General features: G+C 39.7%; 1 protein-coding gene across 11 annotated transcripts in view; it reads left to right on the forward strand.

Annotated features, from left to right (window-relative positions):
* Window positions 1-15,906, forward strand: part of LOC128016599 (calcium/calmodulin-dependent protein kinase type II delta 1 chain) — a 106,603-nt gene that overhangs the window by 89,154 nt on the left and 1,543 nt on the right. For 6 of the 11 annotated variants that reach the window (XM_052601235.1, XM_052601240.1, XM_052601237.1 and 3 more), the window contains 3 exons: window positions 14,480-14,555; window positions 14,636-14,730; window positions 15,657-15,890. In XM_052601235.1, the coding sequence (XP_052457195.1) occupies window positions 14,480-14,555; window positions 14,636-14,730; window positions 15,657-15,889 (404 nt within the window). In that variant the 3' untranslated portion in view covers window position 15,890. Of the gene's footprint in view, window positions 1-1,668; window positions 1,975-14,479; window positions 14,556-14,635; window positions 14,731-15,656; window positions 15,891-15,906 lie in introns of all 11 variants that reach the window. The other 5 variants (XM_052601230.1, XM_052601229.1, XM_052601232.1 and 2 more) reach the window with 2 other exon arrangements.

Below are 15,906 nucleotides of genomic sequence, written 5' to 3' on the forward strand. Positions count from 1 at the left end.
GAAAAGTTAATTTTTTTTTTTTTTTTTTTGCTTTGTAATAAGAGTTTGGCACAAACATGATTCATTCACTTGGCAAGCATAGCAGTTTTTAAAACTCTGTGACACAACCCATCAAAAAGCTTTTATAAACGCTACAGAGTAAACCTTAAAAGTTCACAGAGGTGCAACAGCACGTTCATATATATGTTTTCGATGCAGAGTGCAAATGGCTGTGCATTTATTTGTGTTTTTAACTCGATGGGAGCTAAATGAAACTGTCTCCCCTCTTCCCTCTTCTCCGTTCCACTGTGCACCACTCCCAGATTTTAGCATTTTTTTTCAACTGTAGTGAGAACTAACCAGTGCTGAATGGGTTTTCATGACCCTTTAATGCAACTGTGTGATTTTGTGTAATTATGTGTAGATAAAGTTGTGTGACATATTTTCCAGGTGACAGTAACAGTTTGTGTGTCTGCATTTTTGCGAGCTACAAAAATGTAATACAAAATTATGTAATTAAATACCTAAATTATGCAATTTGTTCTGGTTTATCTTCCGGATTGAACTCTATGGGCCCTATCATACACCCGGCGCAATGCGACGCAAGGCGCAGTGCAAGTGTGTTTGCTACTTTCAGTCCGGCGCCGTTCGCATTGTCAACTAAAAAAAACCTGGTCTAAAGTCTAAAGTCAATGGCGCAATATTTTTTGTTATTTAAAGAGCGGGTTGGTAGAAAATGCGCCTCTGAGCGGGTCCACAGTGCGCGTTGACTTTACTTATTACATACAGGGATGCGCATCACACAAACATGCCAAATATATATATTAAAAAAAGGATTACAGTGTAAAAGAATATTATTGTGTAGGCTACATAAATATAAAAATTTAATGATGGATAGTCAGTGCATGTACTAGAATTAGGCTTTAACTTTGCGCACAAGCAGATCGGTTTCTTCGCTTGAGAAGCGTTCAGCTTTTCCGCCAACAAATTCCCTATCTGCCCTGGCGCGAGCGCATCTCTCTCTTAAAGGGGATGGGAGATGACACTGATTAGTGTATTGAACGTTACGCCCATTACTTATTAAGAGAATAGGGACAACCCATTCCGAAAATGCGCCCTGTTTTTCTGTCGTTAAAATAGCAAAAGTGGATTTGGACACGCCCTGAGTGCACCTGCGCCGTACGCTTTACACTTTGCATTTAGATCGTTAAAATAGGGCCCAATAATGTCAAATCTTTAAATACGGCTTTTCCGGTTTTTTTGTGTGTGTGTGTGTGTGTGTTTTTTTTTTTTATTGCAGTAAAAAACACCCATAGAACTCACATAAGTCTGCACAGTGTAAAAGAGACATTTAAAAGGGAAATATTTATGTGCCATTTCTTTCCATTGCTGTTTCATTCATGTCTTTGTTTCAGGGGATGCCCTGCAAACAATATGTAAATCTATTATTCACCTGATGTCATTTCTACTCATTTTATCCTTTTTCTCCTCTTTTTATCAACATTACCCTTGCTTTTTATCCTCCCACTATCAATCCACATCTTAATTTATTTGCTTTCCTGTCCACCAATCTGTCCACACATTCATTCATCTGTCTGTCCATCCATGTATCTATCCATCCACTCATCCTGTCCTTGATGTTCTTCCCATATACTGAAAACATACCCTTCCAAATGGCACATTTACTAGGATCAGAATACCACCCGCCTGCCGCTTCTCCTAAAATGTACAAACGCGAACGATCTCATTCCCAGCAGTCTTGTTCTTCCACTTCCTCCTCTGTCTCATCCTGCTGGTATCTCCCAAACATGTGGCCTGAAGAAATCTGCTGTAACCGCATTCTTAAAGCCCTCCTGGCACTCTACCTGCTTGTTTTCCTATTTGCCTATTTGGCCTTCCTCTACATTAGCTCAACAGCCGATTGTGGCAAGTGCATTAATCCCAAGGCTGCTCCCAAACGGTCTCCGCTAACCCAGAGCCACATCACCTTTCAGTGTAAGTGACAGCAGAGGGAGACATGAAGTCAATGGACAGTTTTAAAATGGTGTACAATGATAGCTTAGCCAGTAGACATGATTGCAAATGAGTAAAAATGACTTGATGTGTATACTTTTTTTCCCCTGGGATTTACAGACACAAACCGCTGTTAGTTATGCCAAGCAATATCTTATATTTAGCTTCTGGATCTGGCTTTGTACTCAAAGCTGTAACAGAATTTGATGTTGTGTGATTCAGTCAGGAACTTTTTAAGGTGAATTTATGTGCATTTTGTCAGGTCATATATATCCAAAATAATTTATACTGTAATAGTAATTCAGAGATCAAAGTTTTGTTAAACATGCAGCTCCAAGAATGTTGCAATACAAGTTTCCATTAGGGAGCTCCTTTTTTTCTACATTAATTTTCTCTATAGAGATATTGTTTTGTCTTCATATTTTTTTAAAGGGGTTGTTGATTGTGATTTAACTTTTTTAACAGTAGTTAGTTTGTAATGTTGCTGTTTGAGCATGAACAATATCTGCAAAGTTGCAGCGCTGAAGGTTCAATGCAAAAGGAGATATCATCTTTTAAAATTCTGTCAGTTTAATGCATACAAAACGGCTGGTAAGGGACTACAAAAAGCTTCTTCCTAGGTCCGTTACATCATGAAACCAGATAAACCCCGACACACAACAAAGGGGCGAGGCAATGCTGTGCTGCTTTAGAGAACAAGAAGAGAAAACTAAGGGTGCACGTAAAAATCTTTGTACATATGAATCGCGATTCTGTCTTCTAACGATTCTAATGGATTCACAAGTTTCAAAACCAATGTTCTAAAGCAGCGGTTCTCAATCTTATTCCTTGCGTCGCCCTGCTCTTCAATCTATCTCTCTCCCTCTCTTATACAGATCGTCAGACCATCTCCAACAAACTGTTTCAAAACTTATAGTTTATAGTTTTCAAAACTTTTTTACCAAAAAAATTAAAGTTCTATCCTCATTTTCTCAACTTAATGTTGTTCCAAATAGTTTCCCCTTGATGTCCATTGTATTTTTGTCAGCACAATGGAAGTCAGTGAGAACCTAAACAGTTTGTTTACCAACATTCTTCAAAAATATATATTTTTTTCACATTCCACAGAAGAAAGAAATGCATATGTTTGAAACAACATGAGATTGACTAAATTATGCAAAATAAAGTTGAGCTTAGAATGAACTGCACCACTCGTGTGTCTCATTCTTTGGTCCTGGGTACCTGATCTTCTCTATAAGATAGCCCAACCTGAACCAGAAATTATATTTGCGATCTCGAAGGCAAGAATATAGAATTTATTCTTACATTATGATAGAATTTAAAAATGTGGATAGACTATCACTTTAACATTACAGATTAAAAACTGTCATTGACCGTGTTCTACACAGCTCCCCAAGATGCTGTATTGTTGGTCATTAGTAAGCATTCTGCTCTTTGGCTTAACTTTATTTGTAGGCTGCAGAAACAAATGACTATTGAATCACTGACAACAAATGGAATGTATCACCCACTAAAAATGTCATTTTCATTTAGACAATGTATCAGGTTTATAAAATAACAATAATAATAATTTAAAAAAAGTTATATGATGTTTTATTGACAAAATTCGGGAGGAGCACGTCAGATACTATCAGCATCCCTCATTCACCCCATCTCCTCACTTCGAGTTCATTTTACAACTATATGTGGAAGGAGGGATACTCTAGGTTCGGGCCATTCCCGAGCTTGGAGCCCTTCCCCGGACAGCATGCCAAATACGCATTTCCATACCTCAGCTAATTATATGTAAGCATGAACTCGTGAAATATATTGATAATATTGTGACTGACTAAAATCAGTTAGGTACAACAACCTTATCTATCTTTTTTTTTTACAATCAATTACAGTATGCCCATTGAAATCAAATGACTTTCAGTTCATTGAGCAAGCCTTTCCATGAGAAAGATAAAATGTACTATGATTTGTTAACCTGGTTGGAGACACTGAGTATGTATTTAAAGAAGCTTTCCACACTCTAATGCAATAACATTCTCTTTGTCTTATTTAGAGTGTGTGTGTGTGTGTGTGTGTGTGTGTGTGTGTGTGTGTGTGTGTGTGTGTGTGTGTGTGTGTGTGTGTGTGAGAGAGAGAGAGAGGGGGAGAGAGAGAGAGAGAGAGAGAATTAGGTGCTGTTATTTTGTCTTCTGTCTCCAAAACACTGAAGCATCACTGCAAACATCTGGAGTTATTTCTCATTTTGATTGTGCAGTGTCCCTTGAGGTGCTGCTAGAATAAGACATTAAAGGCTATTGTGATGCATTATTGCCCTCTTGTGCCAATAAAATATAATTGCACAATCAAAAAAAAAAAAAAAGTCAATTCAAAGATGCTTTGTGTCTGGGAGCACAATTTTACAGTCTGACTGGAATACAGGCTTTTTCTTTTCACCTTAGAAGATCTGTAATATTTAGTATATAGCAATCTATGATTTAGCATTTCCATTCAACAGCAGTTGCTAGGCTGGCACAAGATTCCATCTTTGTTCATGGGTGATTTGTTTTTGCACTCCAGAGCTGCATGAAAATTATGTCAATGTTGATGGCACCACAAGAGCACATAATCCCAAACCATTCACTAGCACCTGTCTTGAGCTATGAACGGAAACAGACAGGGCAAAATATTTTTTTAGCTTTGAAGCGCCCTATAAAAAGCGGGCACTATAATATAATACAATTTTTATGAATATTTTGAAAGGTCGTCAGTAGAGAATCAGCTAAACATTGACTCCTTTCCCATGACTAGATTACATCTACAATATAATCACACTGGTTCCAAATTACACTCCACATAACAGTAATGAACACTACATAAGGTCTGAAAATATTTTTTTTTTTGTCACTTCACGTAACGTTTAGCTTTCAGTGATGAAGGTACAATTTTGCTGAAAACTTATAAACAATCATGTTTTTAGACAGATGATTAATACAGAGAATGATTTTGTGGACAGCTTTCCCTATCAAATGATTGTGTTGAACACATATGGAGAATGCATCCAATAGTGCCGTGCTATTAGCAAGTGCAGAACTAAGCCACTTTACGAGCCAAGCCTCAGAGGGCTCACAATGAGGGCTCCTAAAAAGCAGGAGCTAATTATGAGACCCAATCCACTAGGCTAAAGACTGCATAGCAAAACCTATTCCACTCACAGAGGGGATTTTGTGAATTAAGCAGACAAAATCCATGCCTGGAGGGCGACTGCACAGATATCACCAATAGAAATCCTGCTGGACCACACCCAGGAGGAGGCCATTCCTCTGGTGGAGTTGGCCCTCACTCCGATAGGAGCCTTCTGAGGCCCTAATCCGGCAAATCTTGCAGAAAAGTTAGCTAGAATAACACATCACAGGAAAATGGGTTTTTGTTCCATGCTGCACACCAGCCAGAAAAGACTGACAATTTAATGGCAAGGAGGCGTATAGTAGATTGGGCTTTAGCCTCCAAAATGGTTTTAGTCACATTCGCTAAGAGCTGTAAAGGTTCCTGTTGAGTGGCCAAACATGAAGGCTTCACAGCTCAGGCAGGGAATGCCAAATCATGCCTCTTGCTTTTGAGAGGACGTCTGTCCTCAATGGTATCAGCCAAAGGGCTGCCGTTGGCAACTGATTCAACTCTGGGAACCATGTCTGATTCCTGTAGAGTGGGGCCACCAGGAGGACCAAGCATTTGACTTCCCTGATCCGTCTGATGACATGAGATTGCACTGTGCCCATTAAAGAGGTGCTGCACCATCCTGTAAAGGGAGCATGACCTGATACTGCCTTGGTGATTTATATGACACAAAAATGGCGGGAAGTCCACATGCAACGGCTTCTCCCCCTCCAGTGTTTTTGTGTTTCTTGTCTTCATCGCATCTACCTGTCTTTAAGCATGCATACAGTCATGAGTTTAAGCTCGATGTCAGCAGAACCACTTTTTTATAGTTAAACTCCATGCACACCGATAAGCTGCAGGATCTTGGGGCCCTATTTTAACGTTCTAAACGCAAAGTGTAAAGCGCACAGTGCAGGTGCACTCAGGGCGTGTCCAAATCCACTTTTGCTATTTTAACAACGCACAAACGGTTGGCAAGTCTGGGCGCACGGTCTAAGCGGGTTGTCCCTATTCTCTTAATGAGTAATGGGTGTTTTTTGGGCATAACGTCTCATCTTCCATTCCCTTTAGGAGCTAGTTGCGCTCGTGCCATGACAGATTAAATATATATATTTAATTAGCTTAGAAAAAATTCTTATGCATTGCAATCCTTTAATTTTAAATATTTGACATGTTTGTGTGCTGCTGTGTGTCCCTGTGTTTAATAAGCAGTGTGTACGCGCGTTGCGGACCCGCCTATACTAACACACTCTTTAAATAACAAAGAAAAAACATTGCGCCAGACTTTAGGCAAGGTTTGAGTTGGTCTATGGCGCAGTCTATTTTCAGCTCCTTAAAATAGCAATGCCCCTGAACGCACCTCTTTTTTAGACCAGCACGCCCATGGGTGCAAAAATTAGCGCAAATCAGCAAATCAGGCTTTAGTATCAGAGTAAACAGGAGTTTCCCATATGCATTCAAGGAAACAGGAGAGAGTGTTCAATAGGGACCCTCTTGTAAGGGAAACAGGTCAATTTCAGAATCAGAATCAGAAAGAGCTTTATTGCCAAGTATGCTTACGCATACAAGGAATTTGTTTTAGTGACATAAGCTTCCAGTACACAGAGACAACAACACACAGAAAAAAAAAAAAAGAGAGATTTACAAATTGACAAATAAATAAGTGTATAAACAATTGTGCTATAAATGATAATGGAATAGGATTGAGTGAGATGCAGGAATGTTCTAGGATGGAGGGTTAACAAATAAATATAAGGATATTGCACGTTTATAAGCATAAGTAGGGAACATTTAACTGTTCATGAGGTAGATTGCCTGGGGGAAGAAACTGTTCTTGTGCCTTGCTGTTCTGGTGTTTGCGGCTCTGAGGCGCCGGCCAGATGGCAAAAGTTCAAAGATGGGGTGACTTGGATGTGAGGGATCCAGAGTGATTTTCTGAGCCCTTTTCCTCACTCTGGATGTATACAGTTCTTGAAGAGTGGGCAGGGGAGCACCAATAATCCTTTCAGCAGTCCGAACAGTTCTCTGTAGTCTTCTGATGTCTGATTTTGTTGCTGAACCAAACCAGACAGTTATTGAAGTACAAAGGACAGACTTAATGACGGCCGAGTAGAACTGTTTCAGCAGCTCCTGTGGCAGGTTAAACTTCCTCTGCTAGTGAAGGAAATACAACCTTTGCTGGGCCTTTTTAACAATGGAGTCAATGTGATTGTCCCACTTCAGGTCCTGAGAGATGGTGGTTCCCAGGAATCTGAATGACTCCACTGCAGTCACAGTGCTGTTCATGATGGTGAGTGGGGAAAGTGCAGGTGGGTTTCTCCTAAAGTCCACGATCATCTCCACTGTTTTGAGCGTGTTCAGCTCCAGGTTGTTAAGACTGCACCAGACAGCCAGCTGCTCAACCTCTTGTATGTAAGCAGACTCATCACCGTCCTGGATGAGGCCGATGACTGTAGTGTCGTCTGGAAACTTTAGGAGCTTGACAGAGGGGTCTTTAGAGGTGCAGTCGTTGGTGTACAGGGAGAAGAGCAGAGGGGAGAGAACACATCCCTGAGGGGCACCAGTGTTGGTGGAGCAGCTGTTTGATGTGTATTTCCCCAGTTTCACTAACTGTTGCCTATCTGTCAGAAAGCTGGTGATCCACTGACAGATAGAGCTAGGAACAGAGAGCTGGGTCAGTTTGGTCTTAAGGGCTGTTGGGATGATGGTGTTGAATGCCGAACTAAAGTCCACAAATAGGATCCTCACATAAGTCCCTGTTTTGTCCAGATGTTGCAGGATGAAGTGCAATACCATGTTGATTGCATCATCCACGGACCTGTTTGCTCGGTAAGCAAACTGCAGGGGGTCCAGTAAGGGTCCAGTGATGTCCTTCAGATAAGCCAGAACCAGTTTTTCAAACGACTTCATGACTACAGACGTTAGAGCCACAGGTCTGTAGTCGTTAAGTTCTGCTATCTTGGGTTTCTTTGGGATGGGGATGATGGTGGAGCGTTTGAAGCAGGAAGGCACTTCACACAACTCCAGGGATCTGTTGAAAATCTGTGAAAAGATGGGGGCCAGCTGGTCAGCACAGATTTTCAGACAGGCTGGTGTAACACCATCTGGGCCTGGTGCTTTTCTTCTTTTGTTCTTCTTGAAGACCTGGCGCACATCATCTTCACAGATTTGAAGAGCAGGAGGTGTGGAGGGTGGGATTGCAGGATGTGTTAATGGTTGTGTAGGGAGATGGTCAGAATGGGTGATGGGGGTTTCAAATCTGCAATAAAACTCATTCAGGTCGTTAGCAAGTCGTTGATTAGCCTCAGTGCAAGGGGATGGTGTCTTGTAGTTTGTGATGGCTCTTAGACCTCTCCACACTGAAGTTGAGTCGTTGGAAGTAAACTGGTCTTCCAACTTTTTAGCGTAGGTCTTTTTAGCCGCTCTGATCTCTTTGTTCAGTGTGTTCCTGGCCTGATTGTACAAGACCCTGTCCCCATTTCTGTAGGCATCCTCTTTGGCCTGACGAAGATGTCTGAGTTTTACTGTAAACCATGGCTTATCATTCATTGTTAAATGTTAAATAAGTCCTGGTAGGAATGCATATATCCTCACAGAAACTAATGTAGGATGTTACGGTCTCTGTGAGTTCGTCCAGATCGGTGGTAGCAGCTTCAAAAACACTCCAATCAGTGAGGTCAAAACAAGATTGTAAATCCTGCTCTGTTTCGCTGGTCCATCTCTTCACAGTCCTTACTACAGGTTTAGCAGATTTAAGTTTCTGCCTGTAGGACGGTATAAGATGAACCAGAAGGTGATCAGAACGTCCCAAAGCTGCTCGTGGAACAGAGTGATATGCATCCTTTATTGTGGTGTAACAGTGATCCAATATATTACTGTCTCTGGTGGGACATGTAATTTAGCTCAAAGGGAATCATTTAATAATTTAAAGGGAATTTGAACAGAACCACTGTTTCACGGCTAATCACTGAGACGCCCTGCGTTTCACTGAACGAGCCGTTTAACATCAAATCTGCGCTGGATGTTAATATATCCAAACTATAGTGAAAACACTTTCAATTAGCACAGTAACAAGATCGTCAGTTTAAGACATTAACTTGTAATCACAAAACACAAGATACTTCTCTTTTCAATATGAATAAGGCTTTATTAGATAAATCTAAGACATATAAACTAATCTAACACATAAACGCGCACACACATTCACACAAGTTGCAGGAAGATCGAAAGTTAGGGAATGATGAGTTTAAGAGAATGGAAATATGGAATCCCAAGTTTACAGCAATACATTAAATTGCATAGACATGAACAACCATCAATCACGTAATTATCCCTCGCATTGAGTTCCTCAATGAGGTTAAAATTATATTAGATACACCAGTAAAGTTCACAGTCTGGAGGTTACTTGCGTCTCCTGTGAAAAGGGAGTCCCCTTTGTTGTACGATGTCGCTGATTGGCTGGAAGTTCAGTAGTCGCAGAAGTGACGTCTTGGGTAGCCCTGGTTGGGCGTTGTGTGCGGGTTGAAGTTGAAACTCGACGTTACAAAACTTAACTCAGAACACGAAACTCTCAAACGGAAAAGAAAAGAAGTAAAGTTTGACGAGACTAAGTTGTGTTTCTTCTCATCGTGGCTAAGCAGGTGTGCAGACTGAAGCATGCTGGAACCGCGCTCAAAGAACAGTGATGACAAACAGCATAAAAGCTAAAGCTAAGAAGCAAAGTTAAAAGCTGGCATGACTAGTAGCAGAAGCAAAGCTAACCACTAAAAGCAAGATTTTATGATGTCCTGAGTATTTAAACTGGCCTGTTGGCCACACCTCAAATGTTGTTTTGACCAATCAGATATTGTCTTGGCTCGGGGGCATCATAAATCATATGTTTATCTTACCAAGCATGTGGTCCGAATTTTCCCGCTTTTGCAGGGTCTAATTTTGGATATGATTCCTATAACCAGAATATTATATATTTGACACTTAAATGATTGTCAGGACTATTTCAAGCAAGCATATTCGATTACATTGACAAGACATGAATATGTATCCTTAAGCTATCCTATAGTTATCAAAAGACATACACAATAAGTGATTATAACATGATAGTCAAATGTGTGGGTTATATATTAATTAATATGGACTTAAGCGATGGACTGATATTCATTTAGAAGTCATTTTGGAATTCATTTTGGTCCATATATATGTAGAAAAGACAGTTTCTTTGTCATTATCTGACCAAGATTTCTGTGGAGACCAGGGGTTCAAAGTCCCTCCCCCCCTTAGGAATTTCAGTCGGGTTCTGCTAGGTGGGGGGGAAGTCAATGGAACTTGTGTAGTACTCTCATGGGTTTACATGTGATGTCCAGCGTTGCATTTCAATTACGAACAACAAATTTGACAATCTCTTCTGCGAATTAAAAATGTCAATAATTGTTCTAGTGGTGTTAATGTTGAAAGCTGTTTTGTGAAAAAGTTGGTTGGTCATCTTGCTTGGGACTTGTGGCACTAGAACTGATTTATGACTTCCTGAGGAATTCGGCTCGTGTTTCAAACACAGCCCTGATCGACTCTTTAATTTGTCTGGTTCGAGTCATTTCTGCTACACTCTCTAGTTTCAATTAAAATATCTCAATTTGTGTTTTGAAGATGAACTAAAGTCTTAGGGGTTTGAAACAACATGAGAGTCAATTATGACAGAATTTTCATTTTTTGGGAGTGAATTATCTGTGCAAATAACTAGAGCAATATTTACACTCTATATCCCTCCCTGTAAGCTAATGACCACTAACTAAATACACCAAACATATGTTTCAGGTTTTTTTTGCAAAATCACTAAAGTGTTGCATAACATGCCAAGTAAAGTCAAGTTACCTTTATTTATATAGCGCTTTAAACAAAATACATTGCGTCAAAGCAACTGAACAACATTCATTAGGAAAACATTTGTGTGTCAATAATGCAAAATGACAGTTGAAGGCAGTTCATCATTGAATTCAGTGATGTCATTTCTGTTCAGTTTAAATAGTGTCTGTGCATTAATTTGCGATCAAGTCAACGATATCCCTGTAGATGAAGTGACCCCAACTAAGCAAGCCAGAGGCGACGGCAGCAAGGAACCGAAACTCAATCGGTGACGGAATGGAGAAAAAAACCTTGGGAGAAACCAGGCTCAGTTGGGGGGCCAGTTCTCCTCTGACCAGACTAAACCAGCAGTTCAATTCCAGGCTGCAGCAAAGTCAGATTGTGCAGAAGAATCATCTTCACATGTAAACACTGTGAATCACTAAGAAGGATGTCCTTAGCCATTTAATTAGTTGTGATAACATGAGTTAGGATGGCTCAATCTCCCTGAACAAGTCATTTGAGGCTGAGCAATTTGCCACTGAGCAATCAGTGGCACTAGTGGCAGGTACTTTGATTTGAGATGGTAATACTGCAAATGAAAATTGCAAGGGGGACCTGTAATCATTCACTGTGAGTTCAGTGGGTGCAGGGACATCGAGATGTTGTATATTTACTGTGAGACATCAATGTTGTATATGTACTGTGTGCCTTGAAAGGTTACCACATAGATGTTTGGTTGAGGAGCAGTGCCCTGTGCAACCAACAGTATGTAGAAACCATGTCTGCATCCTGCATCTGATGCAGTTGTAAAGGAAAAAGACTATGGGCAATAAAGTCATAATATTCTTGGCTTTTCTTTATCCTCCTGGCTAGAACTGCCTTGATGTTAGGGATGTAACGATTACCGGTTTAATGATAAATCATGATAAATTCCCTACGGTTAGTATTACCGTTTAATCGTTTTATTACCATTAAAACCGTTATTAGATTACCACGATTTGAACAACTGGCGATAAATTAATACTGTCCAGCATAAAGCACAGTTTTCTGTAACAGTCTCAGGTGCACACAGCATAGTAGTTTCGTTTTGAGTCAAAACAGGGCGGAAAAGCTTGAAGGTTGTAGAAGAGTGCTAAGGGAATTATTCAAATGAAAATATGAAATAATTAATTATATGAATGTACCTCTGAAGGTTTTGACTGTCTTCAGAAACGATTTGATGGCATTTTGTTTTCATCTTTGCTCCATGTAATAGCTTACCTAAAGCAGCGGTTGTCAATTCCAGTCCTCGCGCCCCCTGTTCTGTACATTTAGTATGTTTCTCTTATGGCTTCAGACATTTGTTCTATTCAAACGTAAGTGCCCAGTGAAGTGGACATCACAGGATACTCCACCATGATTCCAGTTCGAAGCGAACGTACTGTAGGCTTTATGTTCCATTCAAAGTGCATTGAAGTGTGTGAGACAAAGTATATGAGTGGAGCAACGTGATTTTGTCTGGAGCTATGAGCGGATTATTTGCTACAGCTCCATCACTAGCACAGAAATTATGATTTGTGAAAATTCAAATCTTTCTCAAAAGAATGAAGGCATTGCAGTTCAGGCTTACTACTTCATATTCAAAACAAGCAGAAATGTAAAAAATTATAAGTATTAAAAATTATTTTATCAGCTTTACAATTCAAGAATCATTAAAAAGTAAATAATTAACATGGTACTCATACTTACTGGCCGGGACTAAAATGCAACACCCAGTTTCTTGGTTTGAAAAAGGCTGAATCAATAAATTTCATTCTAAAGGTATACATAAAACAGGACAGTTCTCCACATAGTCAAACTTTAGGGAGTATGGGGTTAACATTTGATTTACATTGGTAGCTAGCCAGTTCCTTTCAGACTGTTTAAAGAACAGCCTCATAAAACTCATTCACTGGATAATCAAATATCACTGTTTGAAATGTATTACTGTTTAAAAGGGTCATATGATGTTGCTAAAAAGAACATTATTTTGTGTAGTGGTGACGTGACATTCAGCCAAGTATGGTGACCCATACTCAGAATTTGTGCTCTGCATTTAACCCATCCGAAAGTGCACACACACAGATAGGGTGACCATATGCGCCGTTCATATGGGACACGTCCCATGCAGGATTTTAATAATGCCTAAAACCTGTATATTTTAGGCAACATTAAAATCATGGCTGGGACGTGTCCCGTATGAACGGCGCATATGGTCACCCTACACACAGAGCAGTGAACACACACCCGGAGCAGTGGGCAGCCATTTATGCTGAGGCGCCCGAGGAGCAGTTGAGAGTTCGATGCCTTGGGCATCTAAGTCGTGGTATTGAAGGTGGAGAGAGAACTGTACATGCACTCCCCCCACCCACAATTCCTGCCTGCCCAAGACTCAAACTCAAACCCCTTCGATTGCCAGTCCGACTCTCTAACCATTAGGCCATGACTTCCCCTAATTATCTGACTTTAATTATCTCCTGTTTCCATGTATTTGGTGTAATGAAATGTGTTTATGTGTTTTAAGGTTAAAAAAGAAACAACAACATTATTTTCCACATACTGTACATTACTGTTTCTCCTCTATGCCCCGCCTTCTGAAATGCGTCGTTTTTTTTTTTTAAAGCTTATGGTCAGTTATCCAATGCTTTGTGATTGGCTAAATGCTTCAAGTGTGTGATGGAAATGTTAAGCCCCTCACCATACTGTGATGTTTGTCCCAATCAGAACACTGGCGTGACAGGACAAAAACAATAAAATCCATTACAAATGAGAAATTTGTTGCATCCAGTGGGGACATAATTACTGATTGTAACGATATGAACTTCTTACTCATCGGGAAGAAGGAGGCGGGAACCGGCGCACAATCAAAACATAATTTTAATAATTCAAAAGATAAACAAAACAGCGCGTCAGCCCCTCACGGCGACTGACGCGCACAAATAAAAACCAAACACATAAAATAATATCCCAGGCCTGGTCCTCTCTCGTCCTTCACGGTCGTCACTCCAGTTTTATATCCTTCCATCTCCTACGTGGGACTCGATACGGGCGGTGGGGCGCAGGTGTAGCTCATCTCCAATCACTACACCTGGCCTCACTCCTCGTTCCCACGCCTCTCGGCCCCGCCCCACTCGCCACACTGATTATAGTGACTTATATTGTCTTTTTAAGCGTTGTGTATTGCACCACATGAACATAAAACCACAAGCCTATTCTACACTGCTCAAAACTCACATTTGAATCAAGTCTTAACTATTATAAAGATTATCTCTTATGATTCAAGACTTTAGTCTTTGCAACTTTGCAGTTCTTCTTTATGCACCAAGAGCTTGTAACACTCCAAAGAGAAGGGAAAAATTTAAGTCGCATCATATGACCCCTTTAAAAATGTATGTATTTCATAGCCTGGTCTGTTCCTCAGCTAAAGGATAATGACTACAGTCATTTGCACAGTTTTTCAAGTGTTTAACTTTTCCCCCCCTTTTCTGCATATGTGTTTTAGCACGGAAACAGGAGATAATTAAAGTCACAGAGCTGCTGATCGAAGCCATTAATAATGGAGATTTTGAAGCTTACACGTGAGTGTTTTTATTTTATGTTATGCCTTCACTCTGTATAAATTATCTTTTAGCTTTTTATATTATATTGGGTTCCGCAGGAAAATTTCTGACCCTGGACTGACATCTTTTGAACCTGAAGCGTTGGGAAACCTAGTGGAGGGGACAGATTTCCACAGGTTCTACTTTGAAAACTGTAAGAGATGTTACATGTTAAAAAATAATTGATGTTTTGATACTAAGACAAGTAAGTGGGCTATCAAGAAAAAAATATCTATATATTCCAATTCTTCTGAAGCCATGCTATAGCTAAATGTCAGGATTAGAGAGATCAAGGTTGTTGTTTTTTTCAGGATTTACTTTGAAACAGTTTTTGATAGTAGATTTATTTTTAAAGTAATAAAAAAGGTGAATTGCAGTAAATGTTAACATTTTTATATCACATAATAGGTCATTTTATGAGAATTTGAAAACATTTTGGACACACTGTCTAATCACAGTTCATATGGTAATACCAGAACATAAATTAAATCAAGTATTATTATGTTTACAATATCATAACTGTCTTTCAATATAATAAATTTGAGCACTAAATATAATCAGTTTTATTAAAAGACAATTAGGCTTATTAGGCTACATTGTGAACTATATATATAAACAGACTACTAATTTTGTTAGGCCTGGTTTCACAGACAGGGCTTAGACTAAGGATTAGGCCATAGTCCAGTTAGGACATTTAAGAAAATCTTATAAACGTGCCTTAGAAAAAAAATAATAATAATTTGGTGTGCATTGCGAGACAAAATAAAGGCACTGATATATTTTAAGATCAGTCAGAGCAAGTTTCTTTCAGTAGAAACAGCTCAGACATAGATTTTAGTCTGGCATTAGTCTTAAGACTTGTCTGTGAAACTGGGGGATAGTCATTTAAATGGTTGTTATGAAAACTTGTTTATATTCTACACAAATGAAGAATATATGGATTCTTAATGTATTTATATCATGGATCCATATGAATGCATATTGTTTTAATATCTTTAATGTCTTTGATAAGGGTGAAAGTGCCTTGAATGACACAAAACTATAGTTTCATATATAAGCATTATTGTCCCTCTGCTGTAGCTCTCTCCAAAGGTCACAAACCCATCCATACCATCTTGCTGAACCCTCATGTACACCTAATTGGTGAGGATGCTGCATGCATCGCTTATATAAGGCTCACCCAATACATGGACGTCAACAATATGCCTCGCACTATGCAGTCTGAAGAAACCCGTGTCTGGCATCGTCGTGATGGCAAATGGCAGAACATCCACTTCCATCGGTCTGGCTCACCAACTGTGCCCACCAAGTGAGGTCTGTTTTTGTGTGT

This window comes from Carassius gibelio, chromosome A7 (genome assembly GCF_023724105.1).
Source record: "Carassius gibelio isolate Cgi1373 ecotype wild population from Czech Republic chromosome A7, carGib1.2-hapl.c, whole genome shotgun sequence".
In the NCBI taxonomy this organism is placed as follows: Eukaryota; Metazoa; Chordata; class Actinopteri; order Cypriniformes; family Cyprinidae; genus Carassius; species Carassius gibelio.